Source organism: Passer domesticus, chromosome 3 (assembly GCF_036417665.1).
Source record: "Passer domesticus isolate bPasDom1 chromosome 3, bPasDom1.hap1, whole genome shotgun sequence".
NCBI lineage: Eukaryota > Metazoa > Chordata > Aves > Passeriformes > Passeridae > Passer > Passer domesticus.
In genome coordinates, this window is record NC_087476.1 from 53,697,830 (window position 1) to 53,715,452 (window position 17,623).

General features: G+C 38.1%; 1 protein-coding gene across 13 annotated transcripts in view; it reads right to left on the bottom strand.

Annotated features, from left to right (window-relative positions):
• Nucleotides 1-11,608: 11,608 nt before the first annotated feature.
• PTPRK (protein tyrosine phosphatase receptor type K) overlaps nt 11,609-17,623 on the bottom strand; it is a 382,581-nt gene continuing 376,566 nt past the window's right edge. For all 13 annotated transcript variants that reach the window (XM_064413126.1, XM_064413124.1, XM_064413122.1 and 10 more), the window contains 3 exons: nt 16,553-16,716; nt 15,204-15,339; nt 11,609-12,880 (listed from right to left, as the gene is read on the bottom strand). In XM_064413126.1, the coding sequence (XP_064269196.1) occupies nt 12,827-12,880; nt 15,204-15,339; nt 16,553-16,716 (354 nt within the window). In that variant the 3' untranslated portion in view covers nt 11,609-12,826. The remainder of the gene's footprint in view (nt 12,881-15,203; nt 15,340-16,552; nt 16,717-17,623) is intronic.

Here is a 17,623-nt window from a genome sequence, read left to right on the forward strand (position 1 = left end):
TGCTTGAGATATCTTCAAATTGAAGAAAGTGTTTTGAAATATATTTGGCATATCTGAAATACATGTTTGACAGCTGGAAACATGCTGGAGAAATTTTTGAATTAATTTCAAATATCACTCTCTCCCTTTGTGATTTCTTGAGTGGGGTGGGCTGTAATTTATTTTTAAAGAGGCAATGTAAATTTCTAGAGGATGTTAAAGGAATCCAAAATAATCTTTTTGCACTCTGTCACTGTTCAAAGAAAAGGACACTGTATTAATTTGAATATATTTGTGAAAGATTGATTCCCCCAATGGAATTTACATAGCTACTTTCACTAATTATTTCTGAAGTTTCACCTATAAGCTGTCAATTTTCCACAGAAGGGAAGCAAAACAGTTTGACTTTTCCTGACAACAAAGAGCTTTAATAGAACTATAATGAAAACTGGCATCTCACACTCCTTACCTCCCCAATGTCTATACTATCAGAAGAAAGAGCACTAATAACTCCTCTTTATGGGAGCATTAAAAACCACAGTTTAGCCTAAACAGCTGGTAAAAGACATCAACAAAACATTTCATTTAATAATGGTTACCTTCAATGTTTTTTCATCCTTAATATTTATCTTAAAATACAGAGTTGTCTAACTTTCAAATTAATGATGAATGGGTGGCACTGAATGTATTTGCTCATTTTTATTGAAACTGAAATACTAGCTGTCATTTTAAAATGCAGACAAACCTAAGCTTGCTTCCTTCCTTCCTTCCTTCCTTCCTTCCTTCCTTCCTTCCTTCCTTCCTTCCTTCCTTCCTTCCTTCCTTCCTTCCTTCCTTCCTTCCTTCCTTCCTTCCTTCCTTCCTTCCTTCCTTCCTTCCTTCCTTCCTTCCTTCCTTCCTTCCTTCCTTCCTTCCTTCCTTCCTTCCTTCCTTCCTTCCTTCCATTTTTTTTCTTTTCATCATTAGTGGGAGCCTGTCAAGCTCAAGCAGACAATTTTATTCATCCAGCTTTAGAAAGCGGAAGAACAAACTTAAATGTAATTACTTCCATTCTGTGTATGAAGTTGAGTCTAAAAGCAAATTGTTTCTGCTGGAAAAATGTGTCTCATTAAAGAAAAAAGACTTAACATAAAATGCAGTTAACACTTGCCAGCATATCAGTGAAATTTGTTATAATTTCCTACCTTTTCCAAAGCATTGATATTACCCTACTGCAAGACATTTTGGTAGTCAATATAATTTACCATTTGAAAATTCCGATGTATTTGCTAGATGCAGTGTTCTGCATCTATGCTCTTGTTCCAGGTGTCCCTAGCTCTTTCTTAAGAAGAAGCAGTATAAAGGTATCAGTGATTGGTGGACTTCTTTCTTGGAAGCTTTTTTGGGTTTTCTTTTCAGTTTGTTTGTTTTGTAATTTTTTTTTAAATACACAGGCAAATTGAACATAGATGAAGGAATTTGAAAAAGTCTAAGAAGTCTGTAGGAAAACTCAGATCTGACATAAAGAGTTTCAAGGTTCCTTTTATTTGAAGAGGCAGCCAGACTCTTGGGCTGGCACCTGCCAGAATTTCAGCCCATGGGAGAAGAAAGTGCCCAGGGAGTTCTCAGTCTGCCCTCATGACTCCTTATCCCTCAGGATGAGGGACTGAAGGATGTATTTGGTCTAGCTGAGATGAGGTTTGTTTTAATTTCATCACAAGTATGGATACAAGCTCTTTATTTCATGTTTGGTCATATTTTTTTTGTTTACTCATCAGCCATAAAGATTTTTTTTTCTTTTGGGGACGGGTCTCATTATAATTAAACAGAGATTAGTTTTTAAATTAATGCAGAATCCAGTACATTTGGTCATTAAAAAAATCTGAGAGCACCACAAGCAATGTACATCTACTTCATAACAAGCAAACATAAGTATCCCCTTCTTTTTGTCTTCCAATCCTGTTTCTCCTTCTCCAAGAGCAGAATGCTGCTTTGTCTGCCCTTCCTGGTATTATTAACATAAATAGCGTTGTCACCAAAACCCCTCTAATGGCCTCAGTGGTGGCACAGGTTCCATCCTCCACCTCACCCAAGGGATGGCTGCTGGCCAACACCTTTTCCAGTCCTACAGAGTCATCATTCTTGTGGTAGCCCATGACGAGCACGTCACACACACTGTGAGAAGCTAAGCATTCATGAGAGACTTGTTTGGGAAAACTGCTAGAATACAAATGTGTTCCATTATCAAATTGGTCAATAAACCTGTCTTCACTGCCTCCTCCTGGGGAGGAGGAAAGAGCACAGGGGTTTTTCTCCAAAACAACCTATAAAAAGCCTTTTTTTTCTTGAAGAACCCATATGTAGCATTTATTTTAACTTTTGTGTGTGTGTGTGTATTTTAGGTCTATCCTATTAAAGTACTCCATCCAAAAGGTTCTCCATGTGAAGGTCCACCAAGTTAAATAAATCTCATCACTTCTCATGTAAAATGATAACTTATTAGGTAGTACACACTGCATCCATTTCTTCATGTAGGCAGCTTTGCTTTGCAGTATGAAACATATGTTGTGATGCAGCCAAGGCCCTTTCACCTTGCCCTTCTCCACAAACTTCATGTAAATTATCTAAGATTTCAAATGGTCTGTAAGGAAACATCCTGGGGCTCTCATTTGGAGTATAAGTCCTTCTGCCAGCCTTTCATCTTGATTTCAGTTTGTTGCATGTACATTTATTTGACATCCAAGAGCATTTCTGACCCCTGGGCATCTCCTTCAATGTGTTCCTAGCACATGTTCTCCTGGTTGAAACATACAGAACAGCAGTTGGACCTTCCTTGTGTCCTTCTTTCTTCCCTTCTCCATACTGCCAAGGACCCCTGAGCCAGGGGATGACGAGAGCCTGTGGAGTGCTACAGTATCCTGGACCTTTTTGTGCTGAGTGTCATGTGAGATTTAACACACACCCAGCATGAATAGATAGATACATTTTGAAAAATAAAAGTCTGCATCTCCCTCTACATCTCTCTGAGCAAAGTATCTGTAAATGTTCTTGTAGAATTATGTTAGCAAATAGTTTCAGGCTTGCCAAGACTAGAGGATGAAATCTACAAACCCATCCAACTAAAGTCCATTTTAAAAACAATGTATTTTCTGAATTCTGCACTCTGCTCACCTACAAAATCCACCTATGCAATATGGCTGAAGATGAGCTTGCCAGGGAAGATTTAGTATATCATATGAAAGAAGGTACTTTAAAAAGAGGAAAAAACCACATCCAATCCAAAAACTTAAACTCTTCTAGAAGAGAAAATAATATGAAATCAAACTAAGCAGAGTCACAGCAAAATAAACCCAAAAACAAACAAACAAAAACCCAAAAAACATTGAACCAAAGCAAAGCAAAGCAAAGCAAAAAACAATAACAAAGCCCAAAACAAGCCAGCCCAAAGCTTGAAAAAATAATGCTAAAGAAAATTTCCTGATTTTGATTTTAACACACAGTTGAGAATGCTTCCTAAAACTAGCAGGTAACCAGAGTCTCCTGCCCATCCAAGCCTGCCCTGTGATGAGAACTTATAATGAGTTATTCCCTGGGGCCGTCCTCTCTCCCGGCTTGGACAGGAGCAAAAAGACAAATCAGCTCAAAAGATGTTGTAACTTGGGGTGTATCACTCCATTTTGGGCAGTATTTTCCAGAACACTGTATTTCTGAATACTAAAATAAATTTGAATACATAAAATATTATTTTCTGTCCCCAGACTGTGTATTCTAACCCAGCCCATGGCAAAGAGACAGGAGCACGTGTCCCAGCATCCATGTGGACACTAATAACAGTATTGTTATTGGAAGGTGGGTGAAGGAAAGTTATTTTTGCCATGCTCCTTTGACTAGTTAATTTTAAAGTTTTCTTTAAAAATCACTTCACAGTAGCACATTTCAGGAGTTGCCATGACAGAAAGTCAGTTGGGCACACATGCCGGAGTATATGCACCCAGATATTCTTGTTTCATTTCCCTTAAGACCTCGGATCTTCTGTGGAGTTAACCAACCTGCCCCCATACATTGCTGGGTGAATCTTTTTAAAATTAAACACACCTTAGTACATCGCTTACCAAAGCTCTTCCTGCTTTGCTTCATGTTGTTTTAAAGCCCACTGACCTTTTAAGAATTGGAGACACTTCTAAAGAATTGGAAGGGAGCAGGGTTTTTCACCTCCTCCCCACTCCAGACAAGCACTGGAAGGAACAAAAGATCAGTTGCAGTTGTTTCATTTTGGAATTAAGTCACTGTCATCCTGCTTAAAACACTCAATGGATTTTGAATGACAACCAGCAAGAGGCTTGATTTCAGAGGTGCCAGGTGACCTCAGATGAAGGTGGGAGGTGTTGGTTCAGCCATTTAGCATAAATTTGGAACTACCTGTTGAAATTGATACTGCTGAAAAGTTGAAATGAGTTGCAGAGATATTACCATGTTCCATCCATGCTCGGTTTGCTTCAGCCTATGCTGAGTAAAAAAACATCACTAACAAGAATTAAAAGAAACCAAACCAAGACAACAAAATTGAGCAACATATGTTGCTCAGTGTCCTGCTTCTGGATCCCATTCAATTTACAAAGGCTACTGGAAGAAGAGGAAGAATGATCAGGTAAGAGTATAAAATCTAGTTGGAAAAGCACACGGACTTGAAAAGAGTATCTGTCTTCCTTAAATATCTGTGTGCCTGTGACAAGTTCAGAATAGGCACTTCATGGCAAGCTCAAAGTAATGCGCAAGATCAGGACATCATGGTACTGTGAGGGCTCTTTGCATGACTATGCAGGTGTGTTACTTAAAGTCTTAAATTGAAGATGAGGAAAGTGCAGACTTGTATGTGTATATCAACAAAATAATTGTCACATTCTAGTCTCTGTGTTTCCTAGGATTATCTGATAATTGAATTTTTATTTTGCTATGCTGGACCAACTTGCAAGGCATGTGCCCCACCCCAAGCCAATTTTTGTAATTTTTCCCAAATGCCAAATCATGTAAATTTTGAAGGTATTAATTTATCAAGTTGGCTTCTGTTTTCAGGACACTGAGAATTCCTCTCACTCTCTGAAATCTTCCTTTACTGTGGTTCTTTGCAGGACACAGTAAAGCATCTGCCTCTCAGAGTCCCCTCCCAAAAAATGCTCTTCTGTCTCAACCTATTGCTTGTCTCAATAAAATTTTTCTTCTTCTAAGAAATAAAAATTATATATATATATATAAATTTTTATATATATATATATATAAGTTGTGTCAAAAAGCAAGCATCAAAAAGAAGCCTGCAGTGTAGCATTTGGCTGTCACTTATCAGTGAGGTAGGGGCTGAGACCACCCTTGTGAACTCTTACCTGAGCTATAACTTCCTGTCACATTTGCTTCGCTTCTCATTTTTTGCTTGTCCTCAGAACCAAGATGAATGACCATGTTCAACGTTGCAGCACTGTTCCTCTTTTCTTGATCAGCATCAACCAATATGGCAGCAGAAATATTGTACCTTGTGGCCTTCAAGGCAGACTCACTTCAGAAACATACTGGAGTTCATAGGTCATCAAATGAGGCATGTGACCAGAACCTGAAGTTTCTTCCTGTGCTAAACCAGTTTTAGTGGTATTATTATTTTTTTTTAATATTTCACAATACCTCTGCAGAAAAGTCCTTTATTGAAGGATCTGCTCACTTAAATTGCCCATTTCTTTCTGCTTGGCACTGTCCCTTGCTCAGCATCTTTTATCCTCCGTGGCCTAAATCAATTGTTCAACCTTCCTTGAGCACAAATATGACATTTACTCAATATTTGAAAATTTTTCACTGACTGAAGCAGTCAGTGAAATTCCATATGTTTCATAACTGCATGCTTTTTGGGAAGTTCCAGTCTTGTCTACATTTTTATATTTTCCATCCTCCCTACTCTTACATCCAAAGTCAGTGCTTTCTATGCTGTTGCCAAATAACAGGTGAAAAAGATTCCTATCTTTGTGCTGATCCCAGTCAGTTCACTCACTATTTTATTCTCTGTTTCTTGCACAAAGTTTATAAATCCTCCAGTGTAAAAGATAAAGGCCTAGTCCTGTACATCGTAGACCTCCCCCCCCCCCCATATTCTGTAGGACTCATCATACCTGTCCCTGCTAGCTTTAATCCACACACCAACAGCTTACTTGTATTTAGGGACAGAGACTGCTGCAGGCTGTGATTCTGACTACTTAAAGGACTATCATCTTAGAAGGGGTCTGTGTAAAGCAAGGCTATTATTTGGAGTAAACAGAGTGCCTGAAAGGAAGGCACATTGAAGTAGAAACAAAGCCTGCACTTCTTCCCTGTTTTTTAAAAGAATTTTTTAAAAGCCTTTGCCACAGACAAAACCACACAGTTATTTTCTCACAGTTGTAATTACAGCTCACTGTCACACTAGCTGAACTACCTCATATGGCTGGAGGAGAAATATTAGAAGAACCTATAACGTACCTAGTGCTTTTATATTCTATTTTATCCTCACCCCTGAAGAAGTCTGACCGATGAGAATTGCTGCTGTATTTCTAACTGCAAGGTAAGCTGGAAACCTTGATCATTTCAGGAGATGAAACCAAGCAGCAGCCTATTTATACAGTTTAAACCGCACCAACCGAAGCTTCAATGACAGATTTTGTGCAACAGAAAAGGTTGCAGCAGAATCACAGCTTCCTATGATTTTCCACCTAGCTTAAAATGATTGCATGCGCCCCCTAAGCAGGGTGTTTCGAGCATTTTTAGTACACAGAGGCAATTTTGCAATGTAAATCTGGATTATCGGCGAGCTTCATAACAACTTCACTCTGAAAGTGAGGAAAAGGGCCACAGCACCAGGTTCTGTGTGGAAGATAGTTCAGACCATGGGTCCAGATGGGCCATTTATTGTATCTGTTCATTGATACAGGAAGTAGGTCAGAAAGACTAACAAAATATTAAGTAGTTTAATGTCCTTGATCACAAACAATGATTTCAGCTGCTGGGACTTAAGCAAAACAAATATATTTCAAAACTTTTCTGAAACTTAGTTTGACTTTATGGCTACTACAAAAAAAACAATTCACTCTGGTTATCTTGAGAGAGAAACCCCAAAGACACTATAATCTTTGGTTTCATGTTGTTATCGGAATGCAGAAAGACATTCACTTTCTTCAACATTTCAGGACTGCAAAATACTGTGTTGTTTGAGATACTGCTCTAGAAGATTAAATTCACAAAAGAAAGATGAAAGTTTTGCACTGAGAAATGGAAAGAGCTCACACTGGTTTGCACCTGGCAGGAAAATGCAGAGATATTATCACAGTTTGGAGGTACTGTGTTTTGCCAGATGCCATTTCCGTGCTCATTACCAAAGAGCTCCAGGATACTCCAAAGCTTGCAAGAAAGATCAGGTTTTGCTTCCATGTCCAGTAGACAGACTTTTTTGCTGTTTTGGTTTGGTTTTGTTTTTTTTTTTTTTTTTACATAGACTTCTTCTTTTTTTCCTCTTTTACTTAGAGGACATTTGAAAAAATCTCTGAGCAATGCAGATTTCAAATTTATCTTGATGTAATTTGCGAAGTGAGGGACTATTTTCTGATCCAGATGGAAGCTAAAAGGCATTACAAAAGACTATTGAAATCAAGCTGTTGTATCTCAACAAGGCACAAAAACATCTGTTCTTTGTTGGCCAAGACACAGTTAATAAACATTATTATTAGGTAAGCATCCTATTGTGCCTGTCATCATACATGTCAATCTCTGCATAAATTAGGACTCTAAACCCAACAGCAGGGAAAGAATTAATTTCTGAGAAGCGTGGGCCAAAATAACATTTATGCTTGTCAACAACCACCACAATCTCACATCCTCCTTTTAGTCAGGCTTAAAGGAAAATCATCCAGGAAGCTTAAAATAATTTAGAAACATTCTCTATTCTCAGTATCTCAATATTTGCTCAATCAGAGCCCCCAGTTAAAAAATAACCAAAGGTTTTTCTGCATAATGTTGAAGGAAAATTTATGGGGCTAAACCTCTGCATATTCTGAAAGTCTCATCCTCAGCACACACTATCTGATCCCAGCAGATTATTCAACCCTAGAAAGTAATGACATAGGTGAATATTCACAGATACCCTTGACTATCCTGGATTTGCAGAGGTTACAAGATCTTTGACTGTTTAACAAAGACCACTAGCAATAAATCACCACAAAGGTTCTTTTGTGAGATTAGGATCACTTTACTCAATTCAGAGCTGTACGTGACACAGGAAAGTACAGCAGAAAATGAGTTACTTTTCAGTACAGAGCAGAGCACTATAAAAGCAGCTTTTACATTTATTTCAAGATCTCAGGGTTTCTTCTGACACTGCAGCAGAGTGAATTTTAAAAGAGGCCCTTTATACAGTCATTTGTCAGTCCAGGTGGCCTGGCCATGCAATGATTCTGCAACGTTTTTTCTCAGGCTGTCCCTTCCTTGTACTTCAACTTCAATTCATACTCCAGGCTCAATGACAAAGTACTTGCCTACTGTTTCTTCCCCAATCTGCTTTTTTTAGATCTTTGATTTTGGAAATTGTTAATCAGTTTGAAAGAGCACACTCCTGCAGTAGCTTTGGCTTTCATGTTTCTTGAAGTGATATTCTATTTCTTAATGCAGTATGTAGGACATAGCATAAACTAAGTAAATATATTAACTGAGCAACTTCCCAATTAAATAAATCCTGGTAACTGCTTGCATATGTGAAGATAAGCTAAGCTTCAGGCTTCAAACTCCTATGCCAGTGACTGTTTTCCAGGAAAGTAAAGCCTCTTTCCAAGTTGTTCCCCAATGGCATCATTTATCCAGGAAGCAGGAAATGTAAATACTAGGATCTCATCGACCAGCTGGGTCTGATCTCTCAGGACCCAGATTGAAGGTCAAAATCTGAGTCTCCTCACACTTCCTTCTGCTGGAGTTTGATCACTGTGAACAGGGAAGACAGATTCAGAAGGCTAAAAGAAAAAAAGCCTCCCACTACACAGGGTGCTGATATTTAGTAGGTATTCCATCTCAATGACACTGCTTTAATCACTTCCAAGGTGTTTAATGCCTTTTATGGTTCTTCAGTGTTGGATTCTAAGATCTGTTTTTCTGGGAAAATTTAGATAATTTCAACGATTACCTCTTTGATTACTGGCCTATAGGAAATTAACCAGAATTAACCAATTCAAGTGACTCACAGAATTCCTTCCACTAAGAAGTACACAGAGCAGGACACTGGGGTCATAACTTCTCAGTTTTAGAGCAAAGAAAAACCTCTTGCACATAGCAACCATGTTTTTGGGAACTTGTACATTCCTTTGGTTACTTTCACTATGTGGTATTAAACCAGTTTCCACTTCATTAACTTCAAATTTGAATCATCTCACTTACACTTCCATGGATGTAGCCTTTTGTGCTTCTTTGTACTCTGCCTTGATGCCCATTTGCTTTCTGTATTTTCCACATGTGTGAGTCCAGCCTTTGCTTCACGCTGCTGAGGAAGGCAGAGACAATGCACTCTCAGGCTTTAGCCATTTGATTGAGTCTGTGCTAGTATTTCAGCAAGGATGATAGAAAGCAGAAAGATTTTGAGGAGTCTTGAACCCTACAGACCACTCCAGGTTAGGAGCTGCTGGCACATTGTGATACTGGTGCCAGTGGCTTTTCACCACCTCAGGGAGTGAAATATTTCCCTCTTCAAGTGCCCAGCATCAGGAATACTTCTATTCTTCCACAGCACCCTCTTTTTGTGATAAGTACTTGTTTTCTGTCTGGGTGAGGTTTCAATCCCCTCATTTCCCTTTCTTCTGTCTTGCATGGGTGTAAGTAAAGGATACTGGAGCAGCATTTATCGGGTAACAGAGCTAGTACCCTCAGAAAACAAAGCTGGCATTTGCTTACACTGGGTGAGACTGGGGAAACAGCTGCACAATGAAACAATGTGTCTCTTCTGACTTTATACTGAAAATCACATTCTAATATTATCTTTTGCCTAAGAGACCTTCAAAAGATATCATTACTGGAGAATGGTATTTGTCATCTGCTTCTCACATACCATATTCCTCTGCATACTTTTCCCTGACCTTGCCAGGAAGAATTTCCCAGAATTTTTTTCAATCATGAGCTATTGCAAAAGCTCTTTAGATCACCACAGTCAGCAACAGTTACAGAAATCACGACTCTCAGATACTTGAACACTGGCGGAGTCCCCCTCTGCAGAATGACCAGTGGCAGCTATAATCTCTTCTAGCCAAGGGAGATGCTCCCAAGGAGTCTTTTGCAGGCTTAGTATGCTGCAGTGCCAGGATTAATACTGCTACTTGCACCAGTCATGCTTAATGTCCAGGGGAAACCGGACTCAAAGGTCTTAACCAGGATAATGAAATTCTGATGGGGATGGACCTCAGACACAGCAGCTCTCCATGAGAAAAACTCCACCCAAAACATAAATATATACTGGCAGAGTGTGGTTTTTGCCTTCCATAACACCAAGAGATACTCATCTCTTCTGTCACAAAATTAATCTAGACTTCCAGACTAGTCTTCTCAACATCCTCTCAGACAACAGAGGAAGCTTTTTCCACAGTCAAAATCATTTAGTGCCAGACAGACATCTAAGAGGCAGGACGCATCAGGCATGTTGTTTCCACAAAATGTGGTGACCAGACAGTCTGCTCTAGGTAACAGACCAGCACTTTGACTGCCAAAGTTAGTTGATTGCCATTTTCTCACAGGGAAAGCTAAGAATGTTGCAAAGCATGTAACTTATACTCCACTTTCCAGTATGGCAGAAGAAAAAAGAAAGGTAATTTGAGCATTAAGAAGCCAAACCCAGTAAATGTTTCAAACCTTATTTATTTACCTTGCCGTTCATAACTAGGAATTAGCAATGGGTGTCACACACACAAAAAAAAAAAACCCAAACAAAAAAAAAAAAAAAAACCCAAAAAAACCAACCCAAAACAAAACAAAAAAAACAAACCACCAAAAAAACCCTCCAACCAAACTAAACAAAGAAAAAACCAAAACAAAACAAACAACCCCCCAATAAGCAAACAAACAAACAACAAATGAACAAAAAACAACACCAGAAAACCCCCCAAACCTAAAGAAAAAAAATTGTTTAGATTTGAAATAGGTGGAGCTATGCAGTACAGATGGAGGCACTAAAAAATCCGAGAAGCAGTGTTTCTCTAAATATTTCTCTGCTGTTTATAGCATTGAATGGATAATTTCATGTATCTGAAGGAAGAAATTTAGGACGTACAGATGCCATGGAGTCTTATGACATACTCCCTGAAGCACCAGGGTGAAAAATACAATTTCCATTTGAGATTTTCCTTATCCAAATATATTGGTCTTCCAGACAAGAATGACTCCTTAAAGAGGACAGTAAATAAGAGATATCAAAGTAGGGAAAAAAAATCTTTAAATAAAAATTTAGTTCATTCTTACTTTACAGAATGTTTAAAAGCACCATAGCATTTTACTGTCTGTTCTAAAAATTACCAATAAGAGACTGGAATGATTTTAGCTGGTAGCACAGAGAAAACTTTGTGAAGAAATGGAAGCAAGCTAAGTAAAAGCAAAGTAATATTTTGTACACCACAACTATAATCAGAATCTGGCATTGGTTTATTCAAATTTTGCTTTCTTGGAAGCAAAGCTTACATGTTCGTAAACATCAAATTAAACATTGCTTAATTTTACAATTTCCTAAACAAATACTTCTTTACCCTGAAAGGCGTATGCAGACCCATCTATTTGTGTCACAGTTCTCCTGTTGATCTGTGCTTCAATATTTTTAAAACAATTGGTTCCTATACAATTTTTAATGGATCTTAAAAATTTCTTCCAATACTGTGCAAGTCATAGGCAAGGCCATTTTAAAGTGTGCACTTCCTTACATATTTTTTTTTATCAGTACTTAACTAATGCAACTGTGAAAAACTATACATTTTCAGGAAAATGTTTATATTTTGGTCCTGTACTTAAAGACCTTCTATAATCAAGTTGTTTACATGAATTTGAACCACAAGCATGTACACAACAAAACCACTATACCAATGTTTCTTGGTCTATGCATAAAAAGTATGTCTTCTACTTACACTAAAACATACAAAAAATAAACTACAAAAATTGTTTACACTTGATTTCAGCAAAAAAAGCTTTCTTCAAGAAAAATGATTCTTCTTTTTTTTCAGCCATCAAAAAAGGAATGCAAGTAAACAATAAATACATGTGCTTTCTCCATATAGACATATTTACACTTGAGTCTTTGGCTTATGTTTAAGTTTCTTTATAAAGATCTTTATATGATCCAGCCATCATTGCACATTAAAACAAAATAAGCCAGTTTTTCTTTTACTATATATAATATATATATGCAACACTTGAAACGTATAAAGAATGAACCTTACTATCAATCTGCACTGTTATTGTACTTTAACAATGTATCCAAAAGAAAAAAAATTAATACCATATAGGAAATATTGATACATGCAACAGATGGTCGCTCTACTGAATCTGAGAGACGGCTGCATATACACACACGAGAAGGTCCTAATCTGCGCAAACCTCTTCTGACTCTGCTTTTCATTAAATAGTATTTATGTGGCACTAAATGTTGATACTGTATACAAGCATAGAAACAGATTGAGTTCTTTTATTAAGATACACAACTTCATAAGAAAAATACTTTGCATTTAAAATTTAAAATCCCTCCCACCCCCCTCTTCCCCCAAAATCTTTCTTCACAGGATCAAGAACTGTTGTCAAAACAGCTTATTGAGATTTATATATTTGGTGAACTTCGTCACATCCTTTTCAACTAAGAGGATTCCAGGTACTCCAGTGCAACATCGTAGCAGAAACGATATTGCTCCTTTAAGGGGGAACAGAAACAGAAGTTACATTAAAATCTCAAGCCTTAGCAGCAGTATCTATAACCAAGAACATTCTTTGCTAACTAGTAAACTAGACAGGCTTGACTTTTCTATTTTCCCCCCTATTACACAAGTATATTACCAGCTCTGATTTAAAAACTCACCCTAACCAATGAAAGGGAAAAGGACCCTGACCATGGAAAGTAATGATGTGCTTCTCTAATTTTTTCAGCTTCTGAACTGGTTTATCAAACATGAAAAGATCTCCTCTCAGTCAGAGCATTCTTGCAGTGAAAGCACCTTAACTCTGGTATACCACTTCTATTTGAGTGAGCTGATATAGAGCAGTAACTGGTGCAGGACCCCAAGAAGCTCCATGTCCACAGCCCATTGTTACAGTCATGTTGATGTGCCATCCAAAAGATCAAATGAACACTTAAAAAATAAGTTCAAAACCTCATTGTGGTTATTATTTCTCCTTAACAGTGCTGCTGTTGAGAGCTAACACTGGGAAACAGGGAGGAGGAAGGAGAGAGGAGAGGGGAAGAGGAAGAAGAAATAAAACCAAGGAAATTAATTTGATGTCTATTGTCCTTACGACTTGAAAAATGAAATCTGCCTGTGTGATTTATTTTTGTTTTCACAGGAAGACAGCATGATACATTAACAGGAAGTTGTGGGGATATCGTAAAGGCTTTATTGCGCTGCTCGTTGTTATCTGATCCTGTTGCTGAATGTAGGGCACATGACACTGCTATATAGTGGTTTTCCTGGTTTGTTTTCTAACTAACAACTCAACAGCTTCTGCTGTTCAAGAGCTCTGAATAAAAATCCATACAGCACAAATACATAACTGAAAAAATATAGCAACTTTAGCATAAAGCTGTAGTGGAATTCAGGACTCTTTTGAAATGCAATATAAGTTTGCTGAGCATTTATCAAAAACAAACACAATTTACCTCGGCCTCCCTTTACAGAGACACAAATAATTTTCCATGTGATCTGACCTGTTTTCTTGACAGCAGTGAACTGAAACCAGGCAGCAATTCAATATGTTGTGTCTCAGATGTCTATGGCACAGGAGAATGCAAAGCGTTTGCAGCAAAAGCAGCGATACCTAGCCCAGTGTCACTGCTGCCACAGGATGTTTTATTTGTTAACATATTAACCATCTTCTTAATGCTGGCAAGAGATGGAAGTGATGCACTATGATTAAGAGAATCATGCCAGAGAAGCTATTTGATATTAAGCAAACATTGACACCTGAAAAAAGGGGAATATGGGAAGAGGCAGATACAGCCATTTTGCACAATATGCAAGTTCACAGGGTCAGAAGCAATTTCCACTATGCGTTAACTAAAACATGTTTTTAATTTCAATTGGCATCCCTGATTTTTATGCTGTAGGCAGCCATCTGGCTGAAAAGTGACACTGGCAGCTGGCAGTGTGAGACTCAAATGGCAGGAACTCCCAAACACTATATAACCTGCTTTCATTCACCTACAAAAAGGAAAAACATCCATGTGGAAGAATATTTTAAGGACCTTCCAGTCCTTAATGTTCAGTTTTTTGTTGGAGAGGCAAACATTCAAATGGATAGGCACTCATACTGCATGCATAAAGATTAACCAGAACATTTAAGGTCATTTTGAGTTCTGGCAATGTACATATGGATATTTAGTCTTGCAGTTTTGCTAATTCAGGCTCATATTGTTTGTATTACTTTATTGTTTATACTGTTTATTATTTAACTGTTGGATTCAATGATCTTAAGGGTCTCTTCCAACCTAAATGATTTTATATATTCATTTGCAACTTACTAGGTCCAAATGTTTGATTTTAAAGTTCTGAGGTATCATTTTGACTACTACAAATCTGAGTAACAAAGATTGTCAGTATTCAATACAACTTTCAAAGCAGCAGTTTTTACTAAGGAGCAAAATATTCACAGATCCCGCTAGGAATCTGTACTTCACAGCTTAATCCCACCAAGGAGAAATGCCTTGCTCTGTAAAATTTCAAGACAGCTTGTGTGAGTGCAGCCCGCTGCAACTTCCTTTCAAACAGACCAGGTTATTTTTGGAGATTAAAGTGCATTCTGTTAACTCAGAATGCTTTCTGTGGAAAGCGTGCAACCATGACAAGAAAGGTAGTGTAAAATGCTAAGCCTGTCCTCTCACTATGCTGACTTGCATTTACACTCAATAGCTGTCCTTTCTTCTTCTGGCCCACGTTAGGTTTGCACTGTTTTTGGGGGCGCAGGACTGAAAACACAGCTCTTGCAATGAGGCAGCCTCTGGCTCCTGTGGGGCTGGTGCTTACCGGAGTTTCTACCATGTTGGGCTTACTGTTCCTCAAGGTCTTCACGGCGTGGAAAACGTCCACCACATTCTGCCTTTTCACCATCTCAACCACGATGCCAATGGCACAGAACATCCCGCTCCGGCCACCGCCGTTTCTGTATGCAAGGAAAAGAGAGAGTTAAGTGCCACTGTGGGCTAAGACAGAATCCAAAACACCCATTTCAGTTCTTTCAAAAGAGAATTCATTTCAGTTCTTTCACTCTGTAAGCATGAGTGATTCCTGAGTCCCAAAGGGAGACCAGACTTTAGCAATCTCTTTGCAGCTCCAGTGGGTTTGGTCTAAGACATTTGCTTTTTCTGACCTTCCTCTCAATTGCTGCTTTTGAATTCTGCCCTTACAGCCCATCATGCTGCCCAACTGTGCTATAAGTCTAAATTACATATACATTAGAAATAAAAAACCCCCACTAAACTTAAGTTCAATGGCAAGTAGGACATTAGAAATAATAAAAACAAGTTCAATGCCAAGTACCTTTTCCACTTCTGGAAAGACACTCAACTTATGATATGAGGATTATTCAACCAGATATGCTAAGACATCACTGATTTAATAACTTGCTGACCTTTGGGGACACTTCTGAACTATTTTAATCTGATTTCAAAGAAATTAAGGTCGGTATTTCTTCTTATTCATTTTGAAGTGGTAGGCAGAAATGGGTCAGTAGTTAATTCTGAACATTTAAACAGAGGTCTTTTTTTCGGAGTAAGGTGACAGATTGATTACTCTCTGCTTAGGGAGAAGAAGATGCCATCTTTTCAAAACTCCCAAACCAGCTCCCATTTAAGTATCAGGTAAGCAGCCAGCAGCCATTTACCAAGAATAGTTTCAGTATCATGTACTGTAATAGAGCTTTTTTCAGATTTCATATATCCATAGTTTTCAGTTTAAATCCCTCAAAATACTGTAGGTCTTCTTTTTGGGAAAAAATGCAGCACATTCTGTGCAAAAGAGACACAAAAAGCCCTTATTTGGCACTCAGTATAAAAGACTTCCTTACTGATACCAGACAGAAGAAAGATCTGTACATGTCTTGCACCTGAAAATCATGCTACTATGCACAGATGACAGTATACACAGTATCACTGTAGAATCACACTCAAAATACTCGTTCCTTGACCTGACACAGAAAAACCCAAAAGTTGAACAAAAGCCTACAGTGGTACTCCTGTTTTTTTTTTTCATTAGAAAAGTAACAGGCACAGGTGCAAAAGAAGGTATCCATAAGACCACTGCTTAAATTAAAACCAAGAATTAATTTATAAGGATTCATTTGAAGAACAGCAATTGACTTTCTCCAAGTTACTCACAGGCAATGGATGATGGTCCGGCCCTCCCCTTCTTCACATTCCTCTTGCCATTTTTCAACCTGGAGAATTAACTTCAAGAAGGATCTCTTGGAAGCTGGTACATCTCTATGAGAAGCCCATCCCAAATACTGGAATTGCTGCACCATCAGATAGCCCTCTTGTGGCTGAGGGAAATCAAAGAGCTTTAGGTCAAAATGGTACCTTTACATCTTGGTTTAGGAAACCGAAGTATAAAATTAACACGAAAACCTAAGTGTTTATATTATGGAGATTCTAACGTATGTATATTGCACAGTAGGGCCTCCAGAAATTTCTACCACCTGAGCTCAAGGAAAATGTCAGGAAAGGTAAAAAGGGGAACTGTATTGGACAACACATCATAGTTTATCAATCACAAATGTAACCTATCCTGAATTCTAAATCATCAAATACCCTAGATTCCACAGATTCTATGGGCCAAGGTTGCTTAGCAGCACTAATCAATTTAAAACATCACTATTAAATTCTTAGACTAGCAGAAATAGAGAGAGATACATTTGGCTCCTATTCATGAACTGACCCCATTACAAATTAACAATGAGTAACACGGGTGCACAAACATGACTACTGTCCTTGAACTCTTCCCTTTGTGCAAGATTATGATAATTATGACAGCCTTGCTGCCACTCTCTGAGCCTTCCACGTGCTAGATGTGACACAGGGAGAGCTTTGAATAGAAGCTGACTGTCACAAGAAAGGCCTCAATAACAGGAAGAATAAATACTCTATCTACTTTCTTGAAGCTGAAGATGACAAGTAGGAATGTGGATTTTAGAAAAGTAACAACAGAGCAGAGAGATTTTTAAAAGCAAGGCTTATGAGCAAAGGGACACAGGAGACAAAGAGAAGTAGAAGAGTAGAAAAATCAAAGCATCATAAAAAAGGAAGAAATGGAAAAAAATAAAATAAGAAAAAAAAAAAGAGGAAGTCTCAAAATACAAGAAAAAAGCTCTATGGCGTAATATTTGCCAGTGTGCCCACACCTTAGTTTCCTGTAGTTTCCAAAAAGAGCTGAAAATGTTTTTTGTAATT